Source organism: Sapajus apella, unplaced genomic scaffold, assembly GCF_009761245.1.
Source record: "Sapajus apella isolate SASKATOON/1434 unplaced genomic scaffold, GSC_monkey_1.0 scaffold61, whole genome shotgun sequence".
In the NCBI taxonomy this organism is placed as follows: Eukaryota; Metazoa; Chordata; class Mammalia; order Primates; family Cebidae; genus Sapajus; species Sapajus apella.
In genome coordinates this window covers 7,510,201-7,533,426 of record NW_022437001.1, presented here as the reverse complement: position 1 = coordinate 7,533,426, position 23,226 = coordinate 7,510,201, and the positions used below count along the sequence as shown (strand labels likewise).

The 23,226-nt window shown below is 41.6% G+C and overlaps 2 protein-coding genes across 4 annotated transcripts in view; one reads left to right on the top strand and one right to left on the bottom strand.

Moving 5' to 3' along the window:
* Nucleotides 1-10,678: 10,678 nt before the first annotated feature.
* On the bottom strand, nucleotides 10,679-13,048 carry LOC116528992 (translation initiation factor IF-2-like). The gene is made up of 2 exons (XM_032246472.1): nucleotides 11,600-13,048; nucleotides 10,679-11,516 (listed from the first exon to the last, which is right to left on the bottom strand). The coding sequence occupies exon 1, from the start codon at nucleotides 12,964-12,966 to the stop codon at nucleotides 11,857-11,859; it is 1,110 nt and encodes a 369-aa protein (XP_032102363.1). The 5' UTR covers nucleotides 12,967-13,048; the 3' UTR covers nucleotides 10,679-11,516; nucleotides 11,600-11,856.
* SMAD1 (SMAD family member 1) overlaps nucleotides 12,141-23,226 on the top strand; it is a 76,329-nt gene continuing 65,243 nt past the window's right edge. Inside the window, exon 1 of one of the 3 annotated variants that reach the window (XM_032246470.1) lies at nucleotides 12,141-12,402. The gene's annotated coding sequence lies outside the window, so the exon portion shown is untranslated. Of the gene's footprint in view, nucleotides 12,403-12,699; nucleotides 13,525-23,226 lie in introns of those variants that run through there. The other 2 variants (XM_032246471.1, XM_032246469.1) reach the window with 2 other exon arrangements.

Sequence of the window (23,226 nt, the reverse complement as noted above, 5' to 3'; positions counted from 1 at the left end):
GACTACAGGCACCTGCCACCATGCCCGGCTAAGTTTTGTGTTTTTGATGGAGACGGGGTTTCATCATGTTGGTCAGGCTGATCTCGAACTCTTGACCTCAGGTGATCCAGCTGCCTCAGCCTCCCAGAGTGCTGGGAATACAAGCATGAGCCACTGCGCCTGGCTTGACTTTCAATTTATAAGTAAGTAAAATATTTCCATGGATTGAAGTTGAATCCACAAAACATGGTATATTCAGAGAAATCTAGGTTCCATCCTGTTTTCTCAGCCTTTTTTCCCTTTGCCTTCTCTGTAATTTAAAAACATTTTTTATTTATCCTTCCATGATTTTTTATGAGCAAACATGTATATATTCATATCCCTCACCTTTTAAAAATAAATGATAACATAAACACATATTTTTCTCTACTCAACTTTTTTCACTTAATATATACCAGCAATTACTCTCTGTAACATATAGAAAACAGTCCTAACACTTTGTTATAGCTTCAGAGTATTCCATTGTGTTACTTCAGCTAGACCTCTAGGAACGGACAGTTGCGTTGTTTCTAGTCTTTGACAAAGCCGAGGTTTTTGAGAATGGAATAATGACCAGTAGTGTTTAATGAGTCTGAGCCATGCAATAGAATAAAGACAGAAATGTATTGATTGGATTTGGCAATACAAAGGTCAATGAAAATTTAACCAGGGAAAAAGTGTTATGTACACAACCTTCCCAGCAGTATGAAGTGGCCCTGCCTTAGCAAGAATAGTTTCAATGGCATGGAGCAGATAGAGGTTGGATTCTAGTGGCTTATGGGATGAATGTGACTTATGAAAATGAAGACAGTGGGGGCATGAACTACTCTTTCCAGAAGTGTGAATGAGAAGAGAAAAAAAAATGGATAAAACTAGATTAATATTTAGGAACAAGAGGGGTTTTATTTTTGTGGCTCTGTTTTGTATATTTATTGTGTGCATATATGTATATTTTTAGGATGTTTATTGTTTGGGGGAAGGGGCCAATGGAGAGAAAGAGTTGAGACTACAGGAAAAGAAATGTTGTTGCTGGTGAGGAAGAAATTTAGCAATTCTTCTTTTTTTTTTTTTTTTTTTTTTTTGAGACGGAGTTTCGCTCTTGTTACCCAGGCTGGAGTGCAATGGCGCGATCTCGGCTCACCGCAACCTCCGCCTCCTGGGTTCAGGCAATTCTCCTGTCTCAGCCTCCTGAGTAGCTGGGATTACAGGCACGCGCCACCATGCCCTAATGTTTTGTATTTTTAGTAGAGACAGGGTTTCACCATGTTGACCAGGATGGTCTCGATCTCTTGACCTGGTGATCCACCCGCCTCGGCCTCCCAAAGTGCTGAGATTACAGGCTTGAGCCACCGTGCCCTGCCAATTCTTCATTTTTTAAAGAGAAGACTCCTGAGGTTATTGAGAGTATGTTGAAAAATATAAAGGTGTCCACCCCTTGCCCTGTTTTATTGGCCTCATATCTTAGATTTCACATCTTATCTTGTGTTCTAGTGTTCATTGTTTGTCTCCCCAATTAAAATTGTTTGTTTGTATCCCCAATTAAAATATCATTGCCAACTTAAAGTGAAAGCTTCTTGCTCACTGCAGTCATCCAGTGCCTAGAACTGTGCCCAGCATGCAGTAGGTACTCATTAAATATTAGCCAACTGAGTTAATGTTGTTCTTTCACTGTTACCAGGACTTTAATAGTAAAAACGTTTCCATGTTTTCACTATTATTTTATCTCCTGTGATTTTACGCAAAGCATTCCAACTTAGCCATGGTTTTTGGGGACTATATAATTCATTTGAAATAGATTTGAGGTTAAGCACCTTAAAAACAAAACACAAACTTGGGTGGGCACGGTGGCTCACCTACATTTGAATCCCAGAACCCAGCACTCTGGGAAGCCAAGGCTGGAGGATCACTTGAGGCCAGGAGTTCAAGACCAGTCTGGGAAACATAGGAAGATCCTATCTCCGTTAAAAAAAAAAAAAAAAAAGCTAGGTGTGATGGCATATACCTGTAGTCCTAGAACTACTATGGAGGCTGAGATGGGAGGATGGCTTGAGCTCAGAAGTTCGAGCCTGTAGTGAGCTGTGATTGCACCACTGCCCTCCAGCCTGGGAGACAGAGTGAGACCTCAAAGCAAACAAACAAACAAAAACAACTTCAGGGAGTCTTATTTAGGCAAAATGGATCCTCCCTTGGTTAGCTGGGGAAAAACGTGATCATCTTTTCTCAAATGGAAAAGCACAATATTAATCCGTCTTTTGAAAGAGCAGGTAACTTAGGGTATAAACTGATACACAGTGGAAGACTCTTTCTAGAAACTAGAAGAAGGGCATTTTCTCGCGAGACAGTGACCTTTTGTGATGCACAGTTATTGCAAATACATTGCAGCCTGTGGCTGTTCCACTATGGTAGTATCTGAGACTTTTTAATTTAGAGGTAAAATATTAGCAAGCAAATTTGTCCACAGATCTAAGGCCAAATCTTCCAGTCCACTTGTAAAGGGGCCAGGGAGTGGAGAGCAGCAGCATTAGGAAGATGCTCCCAGTTTCTTACCCAGAAAAATGGGGAAAGGGGCCCCGGAGGGGAGGTGAGTTTGCCGTCGTTTGAATAAATATCGTCTACCCAAAGAGTTTTGCAGAGAGCGATTTATTAGACAGAGAGAGAGAGAGAGCTCGCGCAGGCGAGACAGACATAGCTCTCACGCAGCCGTGGGAGGGGATTCAGAGGAGGAATCCATCTGTATAGGGAGAGAGCAGTGGGATTTTAACCCTTGAGTTATCCCCTCCCCATTCATGTTCTCGTCCAATGAGAGGAGTTCTTTCAAACTTCCTCTGGAATGATTGATCTTTGACTCTGATACCGGATTGCCTACTTTTGATTTAGAAGGCCCCCCTCCTCCCAGAGCTTTCAGCAGGATTTTTGGACAGAGGAGCCCACCTAGATTTCTCTACCTAGCACCTAGCCTATGGGCAGGAAACCCAAAGAACTTTACCTTCTGCATAGAGCCGGGAAACTCCTGCCTTTGAAACCCCAACCCTCACGGACTTGGGAAGAGTCCCTAACACTTTTTAGACAATAAAGATCATATTTAGATTTTTATCTCTCTGACTTCTGATTTTTGTTTTTGTTTTCTTTTTTTTGGTGGGGGGGCAGGGTCTGCCACCTAGGCTGGAGTACCCTGATGCAATCATGGCTCACTGTGGCCTTAAACTCCTGGGCTGAAGTGATCCTCCCACCTTAGCCTCCCAAAGTGCTAAAATTACAGGCATAAGCCATTGTGCTGGGCCTGATTTTGGTCCTTATTTGGCTTCATACTTAGGAGAGCAAGCAGGTGTCATTTATTGACCATCTTCTGAAAACCCTCAATAGACAGTGTTCAAATATGTATAATTCACCTGCATAGCCAAGCCTTTCAGACTGATGATTCTGGATTATCTTTTCAAAAATTCTTCATCATAACTACTAGAGTTGGATAACATTAAAGGAAGTCATACAAGGCAAGATTTTTCAAAGAAACATTTAAGGTACATGTTGCAACTCTAACTGACATATACCTTTGTTTTCCGTGCTTCTTTTTCTATATTCTAAATACTGTCTTGGAGGCAAAACCCCTTAAGTAGGTTCATGCTCACAAATTTTTGAGGCTTTCTTCTTAATTTCCAGCTCAGCTTCTAAAATCTTTCTTCTTATTGCTTCCTTTCAAGACAAAAGGAAAGCATTTTTTGTGTTGTCAATGCTGTGCTTTTAAGTACCTGTTTACATTCTAAAGAAAAGGGGAAAAGACCTATTTTAGGAAGTTTCCTCCTTGAGGATGAAGAGTCATTGACTCTTCCTTATAACCAGGAGGAGATAACATTCCACTTTACTCTTTTTTCAGGATTAAATTTTGAAAGAAAAAATTATTGTAAGGTATTTTTTTCTACCTCAGTAAAATTATACCTTAGAAAAGTTAGTGGTCTTAGCAATAGCTTGATATCAGTTGCTTCAAATATAAAATTAAGAAGCTATTTCTGAATATAGCTGAATCTTTCCAGATCAGAATATTTTAAAATAAAACCTTTTAAATGTCTAGAACAGAAATTCACAATATTTTATAGCACCCCTAACTTACTACCAAGAATCAACTTATACATTCTCTGCAGAAAGAATTAAACTCAATAGAATAAAGAGAAAAGGATTATTAAAACGCTAAGTTTTTCCAAAAGATTACTTACCTATGTGTTAATAAGTCTCAATCAGTAAAGTCAGAAATGAGCGGCGAATGTAGTAAGACAAAAAAAAAGCCTCAGTAGCAGGGACTCCCAGTTACCTGACCAATATTCAGTATTGTGCTGGTAAAAGTTTAACAACTGCCTCTCCTCAAAAGGGGGCAGGGCCTTAATTTTTGGTGTTTGACTGTTTTTGCAATGTAAATACTCCCACCATAGACAGTTTCAGGCTACCAATGTGTTTAATGACAAACCTGCAAAAAATCTGAAAATGTCATCATCAGCTCTCAGAACCAGTACAAGTCATTTGGAGCACACCATTGTATTCATCTTTTACCTTCTTTCTCACTTTGTCATTTGTCATAAGCAAATTAAAAACAATTTGCTTAGATTAAAAATAAAAAATGATATTTCCTAGCCATCCTTGCAAACAGGAGAAGCCACATGAGAGTTCTCACCAAGGATGTGTAGGCAGATGTTGTAGCAGTGATGACAGCCTATCACCCATGGTGGCAATAGGTGATATCTTCCTTAAATGGGCTTCAGGCTTGGTCCACCCCTCTTGTTCTTGTCTGTTTGTTTTTCCTGTTCAGAATAAAGATATAACTGGAGCTGCAGTGGCCATTTTATAATCAACAATGAGGGAGAGGCAAAGGGAATCACAGAGACCTTGATCTAACCTAACACCTTTGAGTCGATTACTTAGAGTTTTTAAAATTCACGTGACAAACATTCAAACCCTGGTTTGTGCCAGATATGGTCCTGAGCTACCCTACTGAACTGTTCCTGGAATTCCTTTTTCTGGTCTTCTTTCTACAAGAGATGAAGTAAAAATCCCATCTTGCTTAAGCCACTGTTATTTAGATTTTGTACTAAATGTAACCAAAGCCAATCTTTCAACATGAAAAACCTTGCCAATGGATGAAGGCCTAGTGAAAAGAAATTTTGAAAGCAAAACTGATAAAGGATTTTTTGTGGAAATCATGTGGTCATTAAAACTTTTAAAAACTGACTAATCCACTAATTGAGTCTACCTAAAATATGTCACTTAAGTACAACACTATGAATGCTCAGTGAAAAGAATATTGGCTACATTTACTGAACACGTATATATGCCAGATACCTCATTAAGTACTTTAGAGACATTAGCATGCTGCCCTGTGACCTTGAGAAGTCACTTAAAATGTTGGTGTTTCAAGTGTCCTCATCTATAAAATGGAAATAACATAGTATCTATCTCATAGGATTGATCTGAAGAATAAAGGAGTTAATAACATATATGTAAGGTGCTCAAAACAATGGCTGGCAAATAGTAAACGTAAGTGTTAGCAATTATTATTACAATTATTATTATTCCTCACAAACCCTATTCAGTCAACATTGATACTATCCACAGATGAGGATGGTGGCATCTACCTTGTTCGGAGATTTGAGACTGAAAGAGAATGATGCCTCTCAGGTGTTTAGCATTGTGACAGGTAAATGCTCTGTCAACTCTGGCCATTATAAGTTTGATATGTAACAGCACTTGAAAAAGGCTCTCATTTCAATTTTATTTCAGTAGTTTTTGGGGAACAGGTGGTTTTTGTCACATGGATAAGTTCTTTAGCGGTGATTTCTGAGATTTTGGGGCACCCATTACCTGAGCAGTGTACACTGTACCCCATGTGTAATCTTTTACCCCTCACCCCTGCCTCCACCTTTCCCCACAAGTCCCCAAAGTCCACTGTATTGTTCTTATGCTTTTGCATCCTCATAGCTTAGCTCCCACTTATAAGTGAGAGCATACCACAATTGGTTTTCCATTCCTAAGTTAGTTCACTTAGAATAATGGTCTCCAACTCCATCCAGGTTGCTGTGAATGCTGTTATTTTGTTCCTTTTTAATGGCTGAGCAGTATACCATGGTATACATGTGGCATCATGTCCTGAAGGTGTGCAGAGCAGCAGGGCCCTGGACCTGGCCCACAAAACCATTTTTCCCTCCTAGGTCTCCAGGCCTGTAATTAGATGGGCTGCTGCAAAGGTCTCTTACATGCCCTGGAGACATCACCCCTATTGTCTTGGCTATTAACATTTGGCTTGTCTTTAATTATGCAAATTTCTGCAGCCAGCTTGAATTTGTCCCCAAAAAATGGCTCTTTTTTTTTTCAACTACATAGTCAGGCTGCAAATTTTCCAAACTTTTATGCTCTGTTTCCCTCTTAAACATAAGTTCCGATTTCGGACCATCTGTTTGTGAACACATATGACTGTATGCTGTGAGGAACAGCCAAACCACCTCTTGAATGCTTTGCTGCTTAAAAATTTCTTCTGCCAGGCTGGGTGCAGTGGTTCACGCCTGTAATCTCAGCACTTTGGGAGGCCGAGGTGAGTGGATCACGAGGTCAAGAGATTGAGACCATCCTGGCCAACATGGTAACACCCTGTCTCTACTAAAAATACAAAAAAAATTAGCTGTGTGTGGTGGCACATGCCTGTAGTCCCAGCTACTGGGGAGGCTGAGGCAGGAGAATTGCTTGAACTTGGGAGGTGAAGGTTGCAGTGAGCCGAGGTTGTGCCACTGCACTCCAGCCTGGCGCCTGGTGACGGAGTGAGACTCTGTCTCAAAAAAAAAAAAATTTCTTCTGCCAGATACCCTAAACCATCTCTTTCAAGTCCAAAGTTCCAAGATCAAGTCCAAAGATCTCGACAGCAAGGGCATAATGCCACCAGTTTCTTAGCTAAAGAATATCAAGAGTGAATTCTGATTCCCAATAAGTTTCTCATTTCTATCTGAGATCACCTCAGCCTGGACTTCACTATCCATATCACTATTAGCATTTTGGTCAAAATCATTCAACAAGTCTCTATCAATTCCAAACTTTCCCACATCTTCCTGTCTTCTGAGCCTGCCAAGCTGTTCCAACCTCCACCCATTACCCAGTTCCAAAGTCGCTTCCACATTTTCAGGTATCTTTATAGCAATCCCCCACTTTCCTGGTACCAATGTTCTGTATTAGTCCATTCTCACAGTGCTATAAAGAACTACCTGGGACTGGATAATTTATGAAGAAAAGGGGTTTAATTGACTTACAGTTCTGCAGGCTAAACAGGAAGCAAAGCTAGGAAGCCTCAGAAAACTTACAATTATAGTGGAAGTTGAAGGGGAAGCAAGGACATCTTATTATCATGGAGTAGGAGAGAGAGAGAGAGCAAAGGGGGAAGTGCTACACTTTTAAACTATCATATCTCATGGGAACTCACTCATTATCAAGAACAGCATGAAGGAAATCTGCCCCTATGATCCAATCACCTCCCACCAGGTCCCTCCCCTGACATGTGGGGATTACAATTCAACATGAGATTTGGATGGGGACAGAGAGCCAAACCATATCACCCTACAAATTTCAGGAACTTGAAATATAAAGTTCTACTGTCAACATAATGTTTACCATAGAATTTTCACATGGAACTTTGTAATGTATAGACTGTTACAAAACTCTTAGAAAAAGAGCTAACAACTCTTTATTAATTCCTACTATTTATAATTAGATCTGAATGTCAGATATGAGGGCAATAATGAGAACGATTACTATGAAGTATGCTGTAATTAAGAAAAAATACCAATTTGTATTTTACCACAACAGTTGTATTAGAGATTTATTCTTTCAGCAAATATTTGAGAGTCTGCCATGACAGGTCTGTGCAAACTTTGGGCTTGGAGATGGGAACACAAACTAGATACGGCTCCCACCACATATTACTTAGAAGAGCAGTGAGATTTTCTCACTGGATGTTCGACAACACAATGAAATACATATATAATTACAGACAGCTATAAGTTCTTTGGAGTAAAGGGTGTGAGGAGACAATAAAGGATTTCAACAACAACTAATACACACACACACACACACACACACACACACACACACACACATTTAAAAAAACAGAGTCCTGCTCTTTTGCCTAGGCTGGACTGCAATGGCACCCTCACAGCTCACTGCAGACTGGACCTCCCTGGCTCAATCCATCCTCCCACCTCAGCCTCCCGAGTCACTGGGACTACAGGCATGGATCACCACACCAGGCCACATTTTTGTATTTTTTGGAGAGGTGGTGTTTCACCATGTTGCCCAGGCTGGTCTCAAACTCCTGATCTTAAGTGATCTGCCCACCTTGGCCTCCCAAAGCGCTGGAATTACAGGCATGAGCCACCATGCCTGGCCAGCATTCCTTTTAATATGAAAAATAACACACCAATGATCCTTGACAGGCTCATTCCAGGAAAACTGAGTCACTTAAATTCCCTGAGGGATCTGAAGTATAAATCATTACATTTATTTTTCTCTTGAGTAGAATCATCTCTTAAAACAGGTTTTTGGATTTACATTTTGCATATATAAAATTTGGAGCCAATTTAAAGGGCTCTTCTTATTGTGATTAGTAGCTGATTTTTTCCTGATAAACTGATTACATAGCATAATTAATTTGTCTTCAGTTCCTTAAAATCTTTTTTTCTTTGAGGATCTTGTCTTCCTCTCTACCTTAGCCATCCACTGTCTCTGGTCACACTCCTAGATCTTGGCATTGCTCAAAACTGCTCCAGCATTATGATTTCAATTTCAAGTATCTCATTCCCAGACTGCTCCCCAGCTTTTGGAAAAGTTTCCCAACTCCAGTAATGCATGGACCTCACTAGTACCTTCAATCAGTGAATCCTATAATTTTTCCAACATCTCACATTACGATATGTTCTCACCTCCCTCCTATCAAGACCCCCACAGTCACTCCATTGCCTATACCTTCTGCTGTCTGATCCCATTTCCTTCCATGACATACACCTACAAAACCCCAGCCCTAAATTCAGCTCTGCCCCCTTAGGTTGAGGGAGGCTGGAGAAGACCCACAACCACGCTGACTGGTCTTACTTCAAATTCATAGCCACTAGGCTGGGTGTAGAGGCTCATGCCTATAATCCCAGCATTTTGGGAGGCCTAGGTGGGTGGATCACCTGAGGTCAGGAGTTCAAGACCAGCCTGGCTAACATGGCAAAAACCCCGTCTCTACTAAAAAATACAAAAATAAATTAGTTGGCTGTGGTGAATGTGCCTGTAGTCCTAGCTACTCGGGAGGCCAAGGCAGGAGAATTGCTTGAACCCTGGAGGTGGAGGTTGCAGTGAGCTGAGGTTGCATCCCAGCCAGGTGACAGAGTGAAACTGTCTCAAAAACAACAACAACAACAACAAACAAACAAACGAAAACAACGTTTAATGGATTCACAGTTTCGCATGGCTGGGGAAGCCTCACAATTATGGCAGAAGGTGAAGGAGGAGCAAAGGAGCAAAGATGTCTTACATGGTGGCACGCAAGAGGATGTATGCAGGGAAACTGCCCTTTATAAAACCATCAGATTCTCGTGAGACTTATTCACTATCACGAGAACAGCATGTGAAAAACCCGCCCTCATGATTCAATTACCTCTCACCAGTTCCCTTCCATGATGCACGGGGGTTATGGGAGCTACAATTCAAGATAAGATTTGGGTGGGGACACATAACCAAACTATATCAGTGGTATTCTATTCCAGCAACACAAAATGAACTTAGAAAGGGAAGGAACAGCTAGCACACAGACACTGAGGTGAGAATGTGCCCAGATTGTTCCAGAAAAGTGAGGACACCAGTGTGGCTTGGGGAAGGGAGCAAGAGGGACAGTAGAAGAGCAGATCACAGTGGTAAAGGAAGGGGAAAGAAAGATTATGTATCTGAGTCACGGCACCAAAAAAAGAAAAAAGAAAAAAAAAAGAAAGATTATGGAGGGTCTTGGGCTCATTATGGAAACTTAATTTGAGTGAAATGGGGACCTAAGGGAGGATTTTTTAAAAATTTAATACAATACCATTAATATATAGTCCATATTTATGTTTTTACAATGGTCTCATCAACACCCTTTAAAAAAGAATATCCAAATTTTTATTACCATGTAAAGAAATAACTTGTACAACAGGCAAAATCAAATTTTATAGCATACATAATATTAATAATTATCATTTAAGATCTCTAGAATTACACTAAGAAAGGTCATCTAGGCTGAGAGTGGTGGGTCACGCTTGTAATCTGAACACTTTGGGAGGCCAAGGTGGGTGGATCACTTGAGGCCAGGAGTTCAAGAACAGCCTTGCCAAAATGGCGAAACCCTGTCTCTACTAAAAATACAAAAATTAGACAAGTGTGGTGCTGGGTGTCTGTAATCCCAACTACTTGGGAAGCTAAGGCAGGAGAATTGCTTGAACCCGGGAGGTGGAGAGCACGCCATTGCACTCCAGGCTGGGCGACAGAGAGAAACTCCATCTCAAAATTAAATAAATAAATAAATAAATAAATGCCATCTATAGGTTTTTTAAAAAGTAACAGCTTTAAAATATCAGTTTATAGCTCCCCCTCCCCATTCAGGATCCAATCAAGGTTATATACTGCATTTCATTGTCATGCTTTTTTTTTAATAGCTTGAGGAAAATTCACATATCAAATGATTGACCCATTTAAAATGTACAATTCAATGGCTTTTGGTATATCCACAGAACTGTGCAACCATCACCAGAAACTAATTTTAGAACAATTTTGTCACCCCATGACCTTTAGCTGTCACTCCCCAGGTTCCTCATTTCCCCAACCCTATGCAAACCAACAATCTACTTTCTGTCTCCATAGCCTTGCCTACTCTGAGCATTTCAGATATGTGGAAGAATACAATGTGTGGTCTTACTGTGTTATCTTCTTTCACTCCACATGTTTTGAAAGGTTATCCAGGTCACATGCAACAGTATCCGCACTTCATTCCTTTTTATGGCTGAATAATGTTCTCTTGTATGGGATATTTCATACTGTTTATCAAGGGAGAGTTTTCAACAGGGGAGTGGCCTAATCTGAGTGGCATTTAACAAGGTTCACTTTCCTGTTGTTCCAAGGAGCAGAGAATGACCAACTGCATCAAATGCTGCTTTTAGGGAAAATAAGATGAAGTCCACGAACTGACCAGTAAGGGCTCAAATAGTTTAAGGAAAAAAGGAATTTAATATACATTGATATATATTAATGATACACCGATACACATGGCTGGGAGTGACGTTTTTTGCTTCATGTGAAATTTATTCCTCAAAAAAATTATTCTTTTCTAAACGTAACTCAACATTATGGTAATTATCCAAGATTTTACGCAGTTTTATGACTTTTGCAAGAAGATATTTTCAATGTCCATGCAGATCACGTAGGTAAGAGTTAAGTTTGTTTTCGGGGTGTTGGCATCATCTAAAAGACTAGAAATTGGACCAAAAATGTAGAGTTCTAAAGCAGTATCTCCTTGTGGCATGTTACTATTTGGAGCAACAAGGTTACCTACTCGAATCATTGGATCCTGAGTTGACACAAAACCCATCTGTTGACCCAGAGTTTGTATAAGCACGTGCAGTAGTTACTAGCTAACCACTGCTGGGTACGTTCAACTTCTGGGGCCTGCAAATTATTGGAGAGTGAGTAACGGACAATGAAAACTAGACATCAAAGGGCCAGTCTCCAAAGATAACTGTCAACATGCATTCCATGTTTACAGAAGAGTTAATGAGCGTTTCAGAAAATAAACACATGGAGCATCGAAATTCACTTGCAGATAATGCACCAATCCACTCCACCGGGACTAAAGAAGGCAGGGTTAGGAAAGCCAGAACGCCGCCACGCTGTTTTTTCTCCAGGAATAAACGGGGCGTGGGGCTGGGGGTGGAAGGGGGTGACTCGGGCCGCTTCCCCGCGCAGTCCTCCAGCCCCGGCCGCGCTGCGCTCACGCCGGCCGGGCCGGGAATTTGGAGAGGATCCCTGGTCGCGCGGCAGCGGCGGCGGCGCGCGGGTGAGCGTGTGAGCGGGCGGGCGGGCAGGCGAGTGCGCCCGGCATTGGCAGCCGAGGAGTGGAGGCTGGGCGGCTCCGACTCCCTGACGCCAGCGCGACCAGATCAATCCAGGCTCCGGGAGAGAGCGGGCTGACGGGCGGGCGGAGGAAGGAGAGGCCGAGCGGCTCGACCCGGGCCGAGGCGCGGGGAGGGACCCTGGGAGCGGAGCGCGGCGCAGCGCCCGGCCGGCCGGACCGGGGCCGCGGGACCCCGCTCTCCCGGCCACTCGTGGCCCCGCGCGGATGGGCGCGCCGCCAACCCGGTAAAACGAAACAGACCCGAACCCAAGTTTCCCTTCATGCTGCGTCCCCGCCCTCCCCTCGGCGCCCCGGGCTTTCCAGCACCGCCGTCTCTGCACGCGTGGGGTCCCCGCGGTCCTGCGGGGCCGGGGGCGCGGGCGGCGGCGGCGGGGAGGGGGCTCTTTCCGCGCGGGGCGGACCGCGACCCCCCCACCCCCCATGATGGCGCCTCCCGGCCGCTCTGAGGAGCGAACCTGCCACCGCGTCCTCTCCTCGCCCCCAGCCAGCCGGGCTCCCCCGGTGTCTTTGTTGGGTCTTCTGCTGTGGGAAGCCGAGTTCCCGGCCCCCCTAGCCTCGGCCCCCGGGTCTGACCGCGCCGGGACCTCCCCAGCCGCGCTCCCTTTCCGCGCGCTCCTCACATCTCTCCGGTGCTGCAGCCGGGCCGAGGCCCGTCCGCGCGGCCCACGGGCCCATTGTGTCCCCGAGCCGGCGGGGCGACCCCTGCGGGAACTGGAGAACGGCCGCCGGGCGCCTGAAGGAACGGGTCTCGCGGGCAGGGGACCCGGGCGCCCCCGGCCCCTCCACATCCCGCACGGGTTTACTTCTCGACCCTAGCGAGCCTCTTTGGCGTCGAGGTCAAGGAAAGTTCGCACCGAAATCCCCTCTAATTTATTCAAAGGTTTGGCGGCGGCGCGTAATTTTTTCCCCCTCTTCCGCCTACACCCGCTGCGTCTCCTGGTGTCTCATTCCTTTCCCTTTACCGCAGTCGATTGCCTCACTGCATGTGTATTCGTGAGTTCGCGGTTGAACAACTGTTCCTTTACTCTGCTCCCTGTCTTTGTTAGTGTTTCTCGGGGTTGTTTCTGTAGGAAGGTGGGGGTAGTGGGCGTGAGAGACAGACGTGGGCTTGTTTTTCTAGTTGCTGAATCTGTATGAAGGCTTTAAAGGGAGAACGTTTCCTTGATGTGCGTTAGGAGGGGAGGAGGAACAAATGCCTGCCAGATCTCACAACTACAGTAGCTGCGCTTTTGTTTATTTTGAAGCGAATGCAATTTTTAAATACATGGTGCAAGACAACCAGTAAAGACGCGTTTCTGAAAATTGAGACCGATCTCCGAACCATCTCCTGAGAAAGCATCATTTTCGTGAGTGCCGAGACAACTGTCCTTTTTCTATGTCCTCCCCCCTCCCCCGCTTTCTCTCCTTTCCACTGCATCTGAAGTTTCAAAGCACGGGGAATGATACAGAAGTTGCATGATTTCTGTCTTCCTGTTGCTGGAACTCTCAGCGGCTAAATCTCAGAATGCCTGTATTTCAGAACATCTTTGGCTCTAATTGCCTGTTGCGGATAACTTGCCTGCATCTCAGTAACACAATGAGAAAACTGTTCCCTGCCCATGTTGATTTTTCATCTTGTTTGTAATTCTTTAAATTGTACTGAAGGTAGGTGAGCTGTATTAAAAAAGAATCGGGGCAGAACCAGTGTTTACTGCCCCAGCATTTTCAATTGGTATAAATATTGTTGCATCAGTGTTATTCTGATGTAGGTGCCAGATCTAAATATGCTGTACTGATTAAAGTGTTTGTTCTGCCCTCTCCCACTCTCCCATTTTCAGTTATTTGATATTTCCGTGCAGGTGGTGTATCATTGGTGGTGTAATACTGCAATTCTTAGGAAAGTTTAACTAGGGTCGTGAGAGATGATTTTTCTGGAGGTGGGTGATGCCAGAGCCTCTAGAGGATCCAGGAAGGATCGGGTTTCTTCTGAGGGTAGGGATTTGTCCTTGATTCAGTTTTGACCCCTACAACCATAGGTATGTAACCAAATACATTTTCCTCTTGCTGTATCCTTTGGTTTCATATCCTTGAAGAGCTGGTGATCTTTGTGTTTTAGAGAAATGACAGTTTTTAGGCAATTAAAAAAACGTTGACCTCTAACACTTCGTGGAATTTAATTTTGTTTCTATTAAGTTTAGTAAGGCATTAAGAGGAAGTAAGTCACATTTTCTCAACTGCATTTATTACATTTATTAGTTAAAAACTAAATTTCACTTTGTAATTTCGATTTCTAGCAATTCTGGGTTAAAGATAAAATCTAATAACTTAGTAGATTGGAAAAAAGAAGTAACTTGGGTGTAATTAGACAAGCATGTTTAAGCTGCAGTAGCCTCCATAATCAAGGCCAAGTGTGTGTATAACAGATCTCATTTGTGTAGTCTTACAAGGCTAATGGAAGCATCACTGAGGCTTTATAAATAATGTAAGTTGTGTATAATGTAGAGTCTCCAGAGACGGCAGAGAAAGCATCATTACCAGGCTTTTCAACCTGCTTGAGATCTTAAATTGATTTACAGCACTGAACTGGTGCAAAATGATACATCAGGATGACATGGGGTCAGCCTGTAAAAGTCTATGATGTCAGCCTATTAGTTCAGTCATCATAATTAAACCATATTACAGGCAAAGCTAAGCAGGAGTCTGGCGTTATACTCCAGATAGGGGCGGTACAGGGGTTTTGTTTATAGTGGAAAGGCTGAGATGGCCAGGATCACCAGTGTTCCTGAAAGAGGGAAAAGGCTTACAGAACTATGAATTTTTGAAGAAAAATTTGAGATAAATGCAGAGATACTCAGTCTGCATTGTAGAAGTAGCTTTTCATTTGGTAGAGGAGAAGCAGCTTCTGTAGAGATGCTGACAAGGACCTTTGCAGCTCTGATCTGTGTACTGCTGTGTACTGAATTATGCTTTGTGTGAGCTTGAATTTAACTTGGCCTTAGGGACCTTCTAAAATATCAGAGGACCACGTACTTAACTCTGATCCTTTTATTACCACTGAATTTGGGCTGTATTGATGTATCAACTGACATGTTATTTCTTTACTAATCAAACTTACCAGGCCTACACCGGAAACAAAGATATTTGAATTGAACCTATAAAACAATTCAGGAAAAGAAGATCCTTATTTTGCTTAAATTTCTGACAATTCTTATTTAGCTTATGGATTATCTAGGGCCCTGCTATCCAATAAGGTCTCACATGTAGCTTTTTTGAAATTTCGTTTTATTCTATTTTTTTTGAGACAGAGTCTTGCTCTGTCACCCAGGCTGGAGTGCAGTGGCATGATCATGGCTCAACCAACCAGGCCCAGGCAGCCCTCCCACTTCAGCCTCCCAAGTTGCTGGGACTGCAGGCACTGCCACCATGCCTGCCTGACTAATTTGTTTTTGTATTTCTTATTGAGAGAGGGTTTCATCATGTTGTCCAAGCTGGTCTCAAACTCCTGGGCTCAAGCTATTCTCCAGCCTCGGCCTCCCAAAGTGTTGGGATTATAGGTGTGAGTCACTGCATTCGGCTACTTATAGCTATTTAAGTTAAAATTAAAGAAAAATTCATTTTCTCAGCACTGACCACATTTCAGGTGCTTAGTAGCCGCTAGTGGCTACCATACTGGACAGTGTATATGTAGAATAGTTCTGTCATCACAGAAGGTTCTGCTAGCCAGTGCCGCCCCAGCACCTTTACCTCTTCTTACTTGTTACCTCTACTAATGAGTTTGTGGAGTTAAAGATGGAAAGCCATATATAAACTAATTTTATTTCTAACTAGCTGTTCTTTTTAAACTACAGCCCAGTTTGGAAGAGACAGTTGAAGCTACTGGATAAAAGGAGTTTGATTTTTCTGTAGATCTTATTTATTATTATATTTAGCATTAAAAGTTGCTTTAAAGTCATGGATCTTAATTTGGTTTAGAGCCTTAGAGAGGAGAAATAACTGTAGCTAAACTTTTTTCTGAATTTTTACTTTATGTATGCCAGGCATTGTTTATAATTCCCATATCTCATTTAAGCCTCAAAACTTCCGTAAGTACTGTTGTTGGCACATTTTACAGGTAAAGAAACTGAGGCCAGAATAATTTAGTATCTTGCTTCAGGCTATATAATTAGTGAGCAGTTATAGTTTGTAATCTTTGCTGGGATCAAGGCAGTCTGGCTCTAGAAACTCCATATTAACTATATTTTTTGTTCTTTCATTCAGAAGACCCAAGTCGTCCTTGTTCTGCCGTGCTTTACTATGCCAGTATAGACATGACTTGGCTTGTGTTTTTTTAGGTCTTTAAGTAAATTTACCTTCTGTTGTGCCTTTCTAGGCTATCTTCTGTCATCCTTTTGTAAGTGTTTAAGAAAAGAAAAATAATGCTTATCTAAGCAGCACATAATTTGAAGAATAAATCTGACATGAAAGTAACGCATTTCAAAGCCACATTAGTTTTATCTCCTGCTTCTCTGCATAATCCTTATCACTTTCCTCTTGCATTTTCTTACATAATCACCAACCGATGTTAAGTTAGGGATAGTAATTCAGTTTGTCTGTCTTACCAAAATTAGTCATCTTCCCTGAGCTGTTAAACACTATAATAATAGTAACTGCAGATTCGTTGGGGACTTTTTTTTTTTTTTGGAGCCAGAGTCTGGCTCCCTTACCCAGGCTGCAGTGCAGTGACACAATCTCTGCTTACTACAACCTCCACCTCACTGGTTCAAGCGATTCTTCTGCCTCAGCCTCCTGAGTAGCTGGGACTACAAGCGCACGCCACTATGCCTAGCTAATTTTTATATTTTTAGTAGAAATAGGATTTCACCATGTTGGCCAGGATGATCTCCATCTCTTGACCTCTTGATCCACCCACCTTGGCCTCCCAAAGTGCCGGGATTAGAGGTGTGAGCCACCATGCCTGGCCTTTTTGGAGATTTTTTTTTAAAAAACATTTAATATCTACTTTTATAAATGTTTTACAAGGTCAGAGCTGTTTAAGGATCTGATGAAACTGTGGATCTTGTATCTTCTTATTCCCACCTTCCTATCCGAAAATGCTTATATGCCGTGGTGAGTTAATGTGTACACTTAACTATCCAAATCACATGTCTTTTGGGTGAAGTATGTCCATGGGACTGCGCTGCCAAGTGCTTTCATAAACATTAAGACTTGTAATTTTCTTTACATAGAATAGAGATATTTAGTATTAAAAGTTGCTTTAAAGATTTTCAAATCTAGTTGGTTCATATCAAGGTGAACAATTTGAAATCCAGAGAAGGTAACTGATGTTCAAATTTACCCGACTAGTGATTGGAAAAGGGAAAGGCAGGATCTGGATTCATCTTAGCATTAAGAGCCCATTTGTTTGTTTATTTGTTTTCCCTTGCCACGCTCACTATGTTCCTGAGGCTTTGGTCTGAGCATATCCAACGTAATTTAGGAAAGGGGGAAAGAAGAATTTTTTGACATGTTAGTGACTTTTTATACCTAACATTGTTTGAGCTAAGTAGGAATCAAGCCTGACAACTATAGAGAAATGCTTATTTTCTACATATTAAAATTGATTCTTTTTCATTCTGGAGGTGGAAGAGAAAAGCCCTATGTCTAATTTAATCAATGCAACCTTATTAGAAAATGGGAGATCCAAGATTGTACAAAGTTTGAATTAAAGCAGGCAGCTCTGACATCTAGTACAATACACAGATCTCCTCTTGACTCTCAAAAACAAATCATATTCCTAACCGAAAGCTAAAGTAGATACTAGGGAGCTAGGGAATTCTAGGGAGAGAGTTAGACAAGTCTGAGAAGAAAAAGGATAATTTAAATATAAAAATGTGGAGAAAATAGGTTTAAGTCATAGCATGTCTTTGAGGTCGATGAAATGTTCTGCTGCTTCTATATGTGGCTTTACTTTTTGGTACCAAGATTTTAGAATGTACTTTGATAACAAAAAGGGACATCTCTTTGCCTCAACCTGAAACCTCTTGAATCCTCTCTATTCCTTTCCTGCTATTATCTGGTAGTACAAATATTCAGTCTAATCTGTTGATCTTTCATCTGATTTGCAGCAAAAATACCTGAAGAATTTTCATCACTCTGCTGTAGCTACCTTTAAAAAGAAAAGGAAGGGGGGAAAAAAGGCAGAGCCAAATAGTATTAATATAATTGCTTAAAATCTAAATTAAAATACTCATTTTGGTGTGTGTTATTATGATGGTGTCAGTTTTAGAGGTGCAGGGCTAGTCCTATATACAAAAAAATAATGTCTATAGTTATTGCTGGCTGACTTGCAGCAATGAGCAGCTTCTGTAGAACATTCACTTGCATAAAGGAAACTACCTTTCAGAAAAGAAAAGCCAAAACTTTCATAAGCAGTTTTACTTCAATGACTACATCAGAGTTTTAGTAAGGTACTGGGAACTACAGTATTTGAACAGTTTCAGCATCTTTATAATTTTTTTTATAAGCTAAAATCAGAACCTTAGAGAAGACTCTCTCTTGCAAGTAAAGCATTAAATCCTCTAGGGTGTGAGGGAGTCCTTACCTGGTGATTCCCCCAAATCTCTTCTCTGTTCTTAGTGTTTGAAAAAGAAGCTTTTTCTTTGTAAGAACCTAGGTTTGCGGTGCAGATTGGTTTCTTAACTAATTTTTTTTTTTAGATAATAAGCCTAGATTTGCAGTATTGTAATAAGTGTATGCTTCATTTATTCCAGGAATATTTATTAGTTCTGAGGCTCAATAATTAGGGGATGCACAAAAATGAAAAATTAAATGCAGCAACATTGTAAGGGTTGTTACAAGATGGTATAGGAGTAAGTTGTACAGACAGTTCACATCAGGACCACTGTGGCATGGAAGGACATGTGAGTTTGCATAGGTAGAAGGAAGAGGGACATTATAGCAGAGTAATGGCATGGAAAACTTGTCAGTTAAGCATGAGTGTTGAGTATCTGTAGAGCAGCACTGTCCAATAGAATATCTACAGTGATGGAAATGTACTACCTCTGTGCTGTCTAATACAGTAGCTGTAGCCACACATGGAACAGCATTTTTCGTTTTAATTAATTTGTGTTTCAGTTGCTGCATGTGGTTATCATATCAAACAGCATGGATCCAGAGGTAGTAAGCAGCCCTGCCTGACCCCAGTGGGTGTTCTTACGGAGCCTAGTATGGTGGTGTGGAGGAGATGCTCAGAAAGGTTAAGTTCCAGTGAGAATTTTAGGGCCTTAGAGTGCCAGAATAAGGAAACACTGAGAAGTCACTGAAAGTGTTTGAACATGCAGTTTGTACTGGAGGGATAGAACCCAATGCCAGATGGTCAGTAAGAAAGCTATTGAGTTATGTATGAGATGAGAAATCTCTGGTAGACATAGAAAAAGAAGGGCATTTTAGGTAAAACAAAACAAAAAGCCATGAAGCCTTGGTTTACATGGCTATAAAGTAGTGAGAAAGAGATGTCAGAGATTATCCTTAAATTTCTAACCTTGGTGGCTGGAAAATTAGTAAGGGTGTTACTTAAGAATAGGGGAGAGCGGGTTGTAGAAGGAATAAAGATTGTGGGAATGATAAATTAGACTTGATGAGTTGCATTTAAGGTGAGATATCTCGGTAGAAGTATGCTACAGGCAAGTTGGAGATAAATAACTAAAGGTTAGGGAGGACTTGGAAGCTTTATGTTAGACCCTCTGCAGTCATCTACTGGGTACTATGAGAGAACCACAAAGAGAAAGAACTGGTAGATTGAATCTTCCATTGGATCCCACAGTTAGGAAATAATAGAAGAAAGAGGCTAATTTGAAGTTGACTGTCTAAGAGGCTGTTTGACGTAGACCAAAGAAGGAAGTGGAAGAAAGGCACTGGAAGAGAGATTCTGGAAGTAGGTTTGGAGGGGAAAATGTACAGTTCAGGGTGGAGGAGAAGTCAGATAATCATGTCAATGCAATTTCAGGGAATACTGAATACATTAAGAAGTGAGAAATAGATTCTTATACTGCCTTAAGTGACTTGCATTTTAAGATAGATGATACCTCTTCATATTTGAAGACTGAGGGGAAGAAGTCAGTGGACAGAGAGCAGTTGGAGGTGATGGAGTTAGCGATCTGGAGCACAGGTGACAAAATGTTGACCATGATAAGGAGGGAGAGTTGTCTGAGGAAGAAACCATGGGATCTGAATGAGAGGAAAGCATGTAGCAGAGCTCCTGCCCACTTTTGCTGATTTTCCTGTATTGTTAGAGGTAAGTCCTTTCACTGGGATGGTGAGGAGGAAGGTCAGCACATGGTAAGGGAAGCTTAGGAATACTGGAGAAATTTTGGAAGACCCAGTGTAGGTAGTGTACCAGGCAATTTATGGAGAAGTCAAATCCTGAACAGTTGCGGGGAAGGCTGGGGTAAAGTTTGATGAGGTGGTATAGGTAACTAGGTTAATTGTTACTTTTGGGTATCACTTTGAGGCCTTGTAGGCTTAGGGATAGCAAACGGGTTTAGAGATAAGGCTCTAGAGTCAGATTGCCTGGGTTTAAGACCAAGTCCCAACACCACTTCATAAGGAGCCTGATGAACAAAATGAACTGAGAAGAGGTAAGCCATGAGAATCCTGGTAATGAAATAGTGAAATACCAAGGTTGGGAATTTGTGGATAGAGCATTTCCCTAACAATTCTAGATAAAGGTTTCTAAGAAAAGTATAGAAATTGAACTAACAGAAGAATCCCTTTAATGATTTTAAAGGTTATTTAAATTGATTAGAACTTTAAAAAATAAGTATTGTATTCTGAATTTTTCTGTGGCTTTTCGTATAGCATTCATTACAGTTAAAAACATTTCTTTTTCACTAAACCAATGCATGCCTAATGCAGAAAGATTCTGCAGTGGATTCTTGTCATAGTGTTAGAAGGAAAGGGGAGATTGATTTATGCCATTGTGGGGAGGGTTATTAATAACCAGCCACAGAGCCCTTCTAAATGTGGCTCCAAAGGCAGAAACAATAAACTTTTTATAGATTTGATAGCATTTATTATATGACCAAACATACTCAAAAACAAAACCTGAAAGACAGATAACTGTTTTGCAACAAGATGTTGTTCTTTGTAAGAAAGTCTTATATCAATAGGAAGCACCACCCCACAGAAAAATTGGTAATGGATGTGAACAAGCGATTCACAAACAAATAAAATATAAACTGCTGACGGGAAGGTTCTGTGCCTGTAATCCCAGGAGGCTGAGGCAGAAGGATTGCTTAAACCTAACAGTTCAAGGCTGCAGTGAGCTATAATTGTGCCACTGCACTCCAGTCTGGACAACAGAGCGAGACTCTGTCTCAAGAAAAAGGAAAAAAGAAGTAAAAACTACTAATGAACATAAAATGTTCTGGTTATGTCCTAGATCAGACTCTTGATTGAAATGGGGATGATGCCTTCCTTTTTCCTGTATTTTGTTATCAGTCTGAGAAGACTGGGCTTTTTTCATTTAAGGAAAGGAAGCCTAAATTTCCCAGCCTCCTAAGAGAATCTGGAGTTACAAGGAGGTACAAGGTGTATGTAAAGTGGAGTTGTAAGAGGCAGGCACCCTGCTTCCCTCCATAACATGGTTTTGGTCCAGGAGTTTCCTTATTAGAATGTGAGGGGCTATCAGTTACATACAGTTTCTCAGTCACCTGGCATAGTTGATGAATCTTGAAGATACCAGTGCTTCTTAGAGCATGTTGAAATAGGCCCCTTTCTCTCCTACCTGAATTGCAGTATTAGATTTTATAGTGGCATTTACGCATTGATGTGAGACACAGTGATGGTCTTGGAGCATGGTTTTGATTATTGAGATGGATGAGTTTATGAGGTATTAAAATAAAGTGAGAAAAGTTCCCTTTGTAGTAAAACCTTATAATGTTTAAAAAAAAAAAACTTAAAAGTTAGGCATCAGTGTTTAATTTTCCAAATTTGTTTTTTAAAGGATAATAGTGGTCATGGGTTTTCTGCCAGTAGAAAATTCAAACTGTTTTCTCTCTGCTCTCAGACTACAACAGTCAGCACAAAATACTTCCGTGACTAAATGTGGGTGGGTTTTTCCCTACACACCAAACACTGGCTGGGTGTCTTCCAATTCAGTTTTGACACTACTTGGAGATAGCATCAGATCCTACAGATTGAGGGTTCAGTCCCACCCACCTCCAACATAAGTCCAAGCCTCTGGAACTTCTGGCTGACCAGCTTCAAGTTGGGGCTCCTATGACCCCCCTCTTTGGATTCATTTAATTTGATAGAATGGCTCACAGGGTTTGGGGAAACTTACATTTACTGATTTATTATAAAGGATATTAAAAAGGATACAGAAGAAGAGATGCATAGGGCAAGGTGTGGGGGAAGGGGGCATGTAGCTTCCATGCCTAACCTGGGCGTGCCACGCTTCAGGAACCTCTGCGTGTTCGGCTGTCCAGAAGCTCTCTGAACCTTGTCCTCTTGGTCTTTTATGGGGCTACATTTTATAGGCATGATCAATTATACCATTGGCCACTGGTGATCAACTTAACCGTCAGCCCCTTGCCCCCTCCCTTGAGGTTGTAGGGTGGGGCTGAAAGTCTCAACCCTCTAATCCTGCCACCATCCTGAAGCTGGTTAGGGGCTGCCAGCCAACAGTCAGCATTAGCATGCAAAAAGACATCACTTTGGAGTCTCTAAGGATTTTGGGAGCTATATGCCAGAAGCAAGGTTGAAGCCCAAATATATATTTTACAGTATCACAGGTTTAAAAGGCTATTCATATCGTTCCCATAAGGGAATGAGTCTGGTGGTTATTGGTAGGATCCTTACCAAACTGAATTACATTCAGTCTTTAGTGGGTTCTTACCTTGCTGCTAGACAGAATCAGAATTTATCTGTGTCTTCTGTCTTACCATCTCCTTTCTTTTAAATGACCTGCAAACATTTTAAAGTTGGATTAAAAAGTCTTTTAAATCTCACCTTCAGACTCACAACTTGTCCCACTAGCATCCCCTGCCCATCCTTACGTCCTTTCTGAGTGAGGCATGACTGGGAGTACT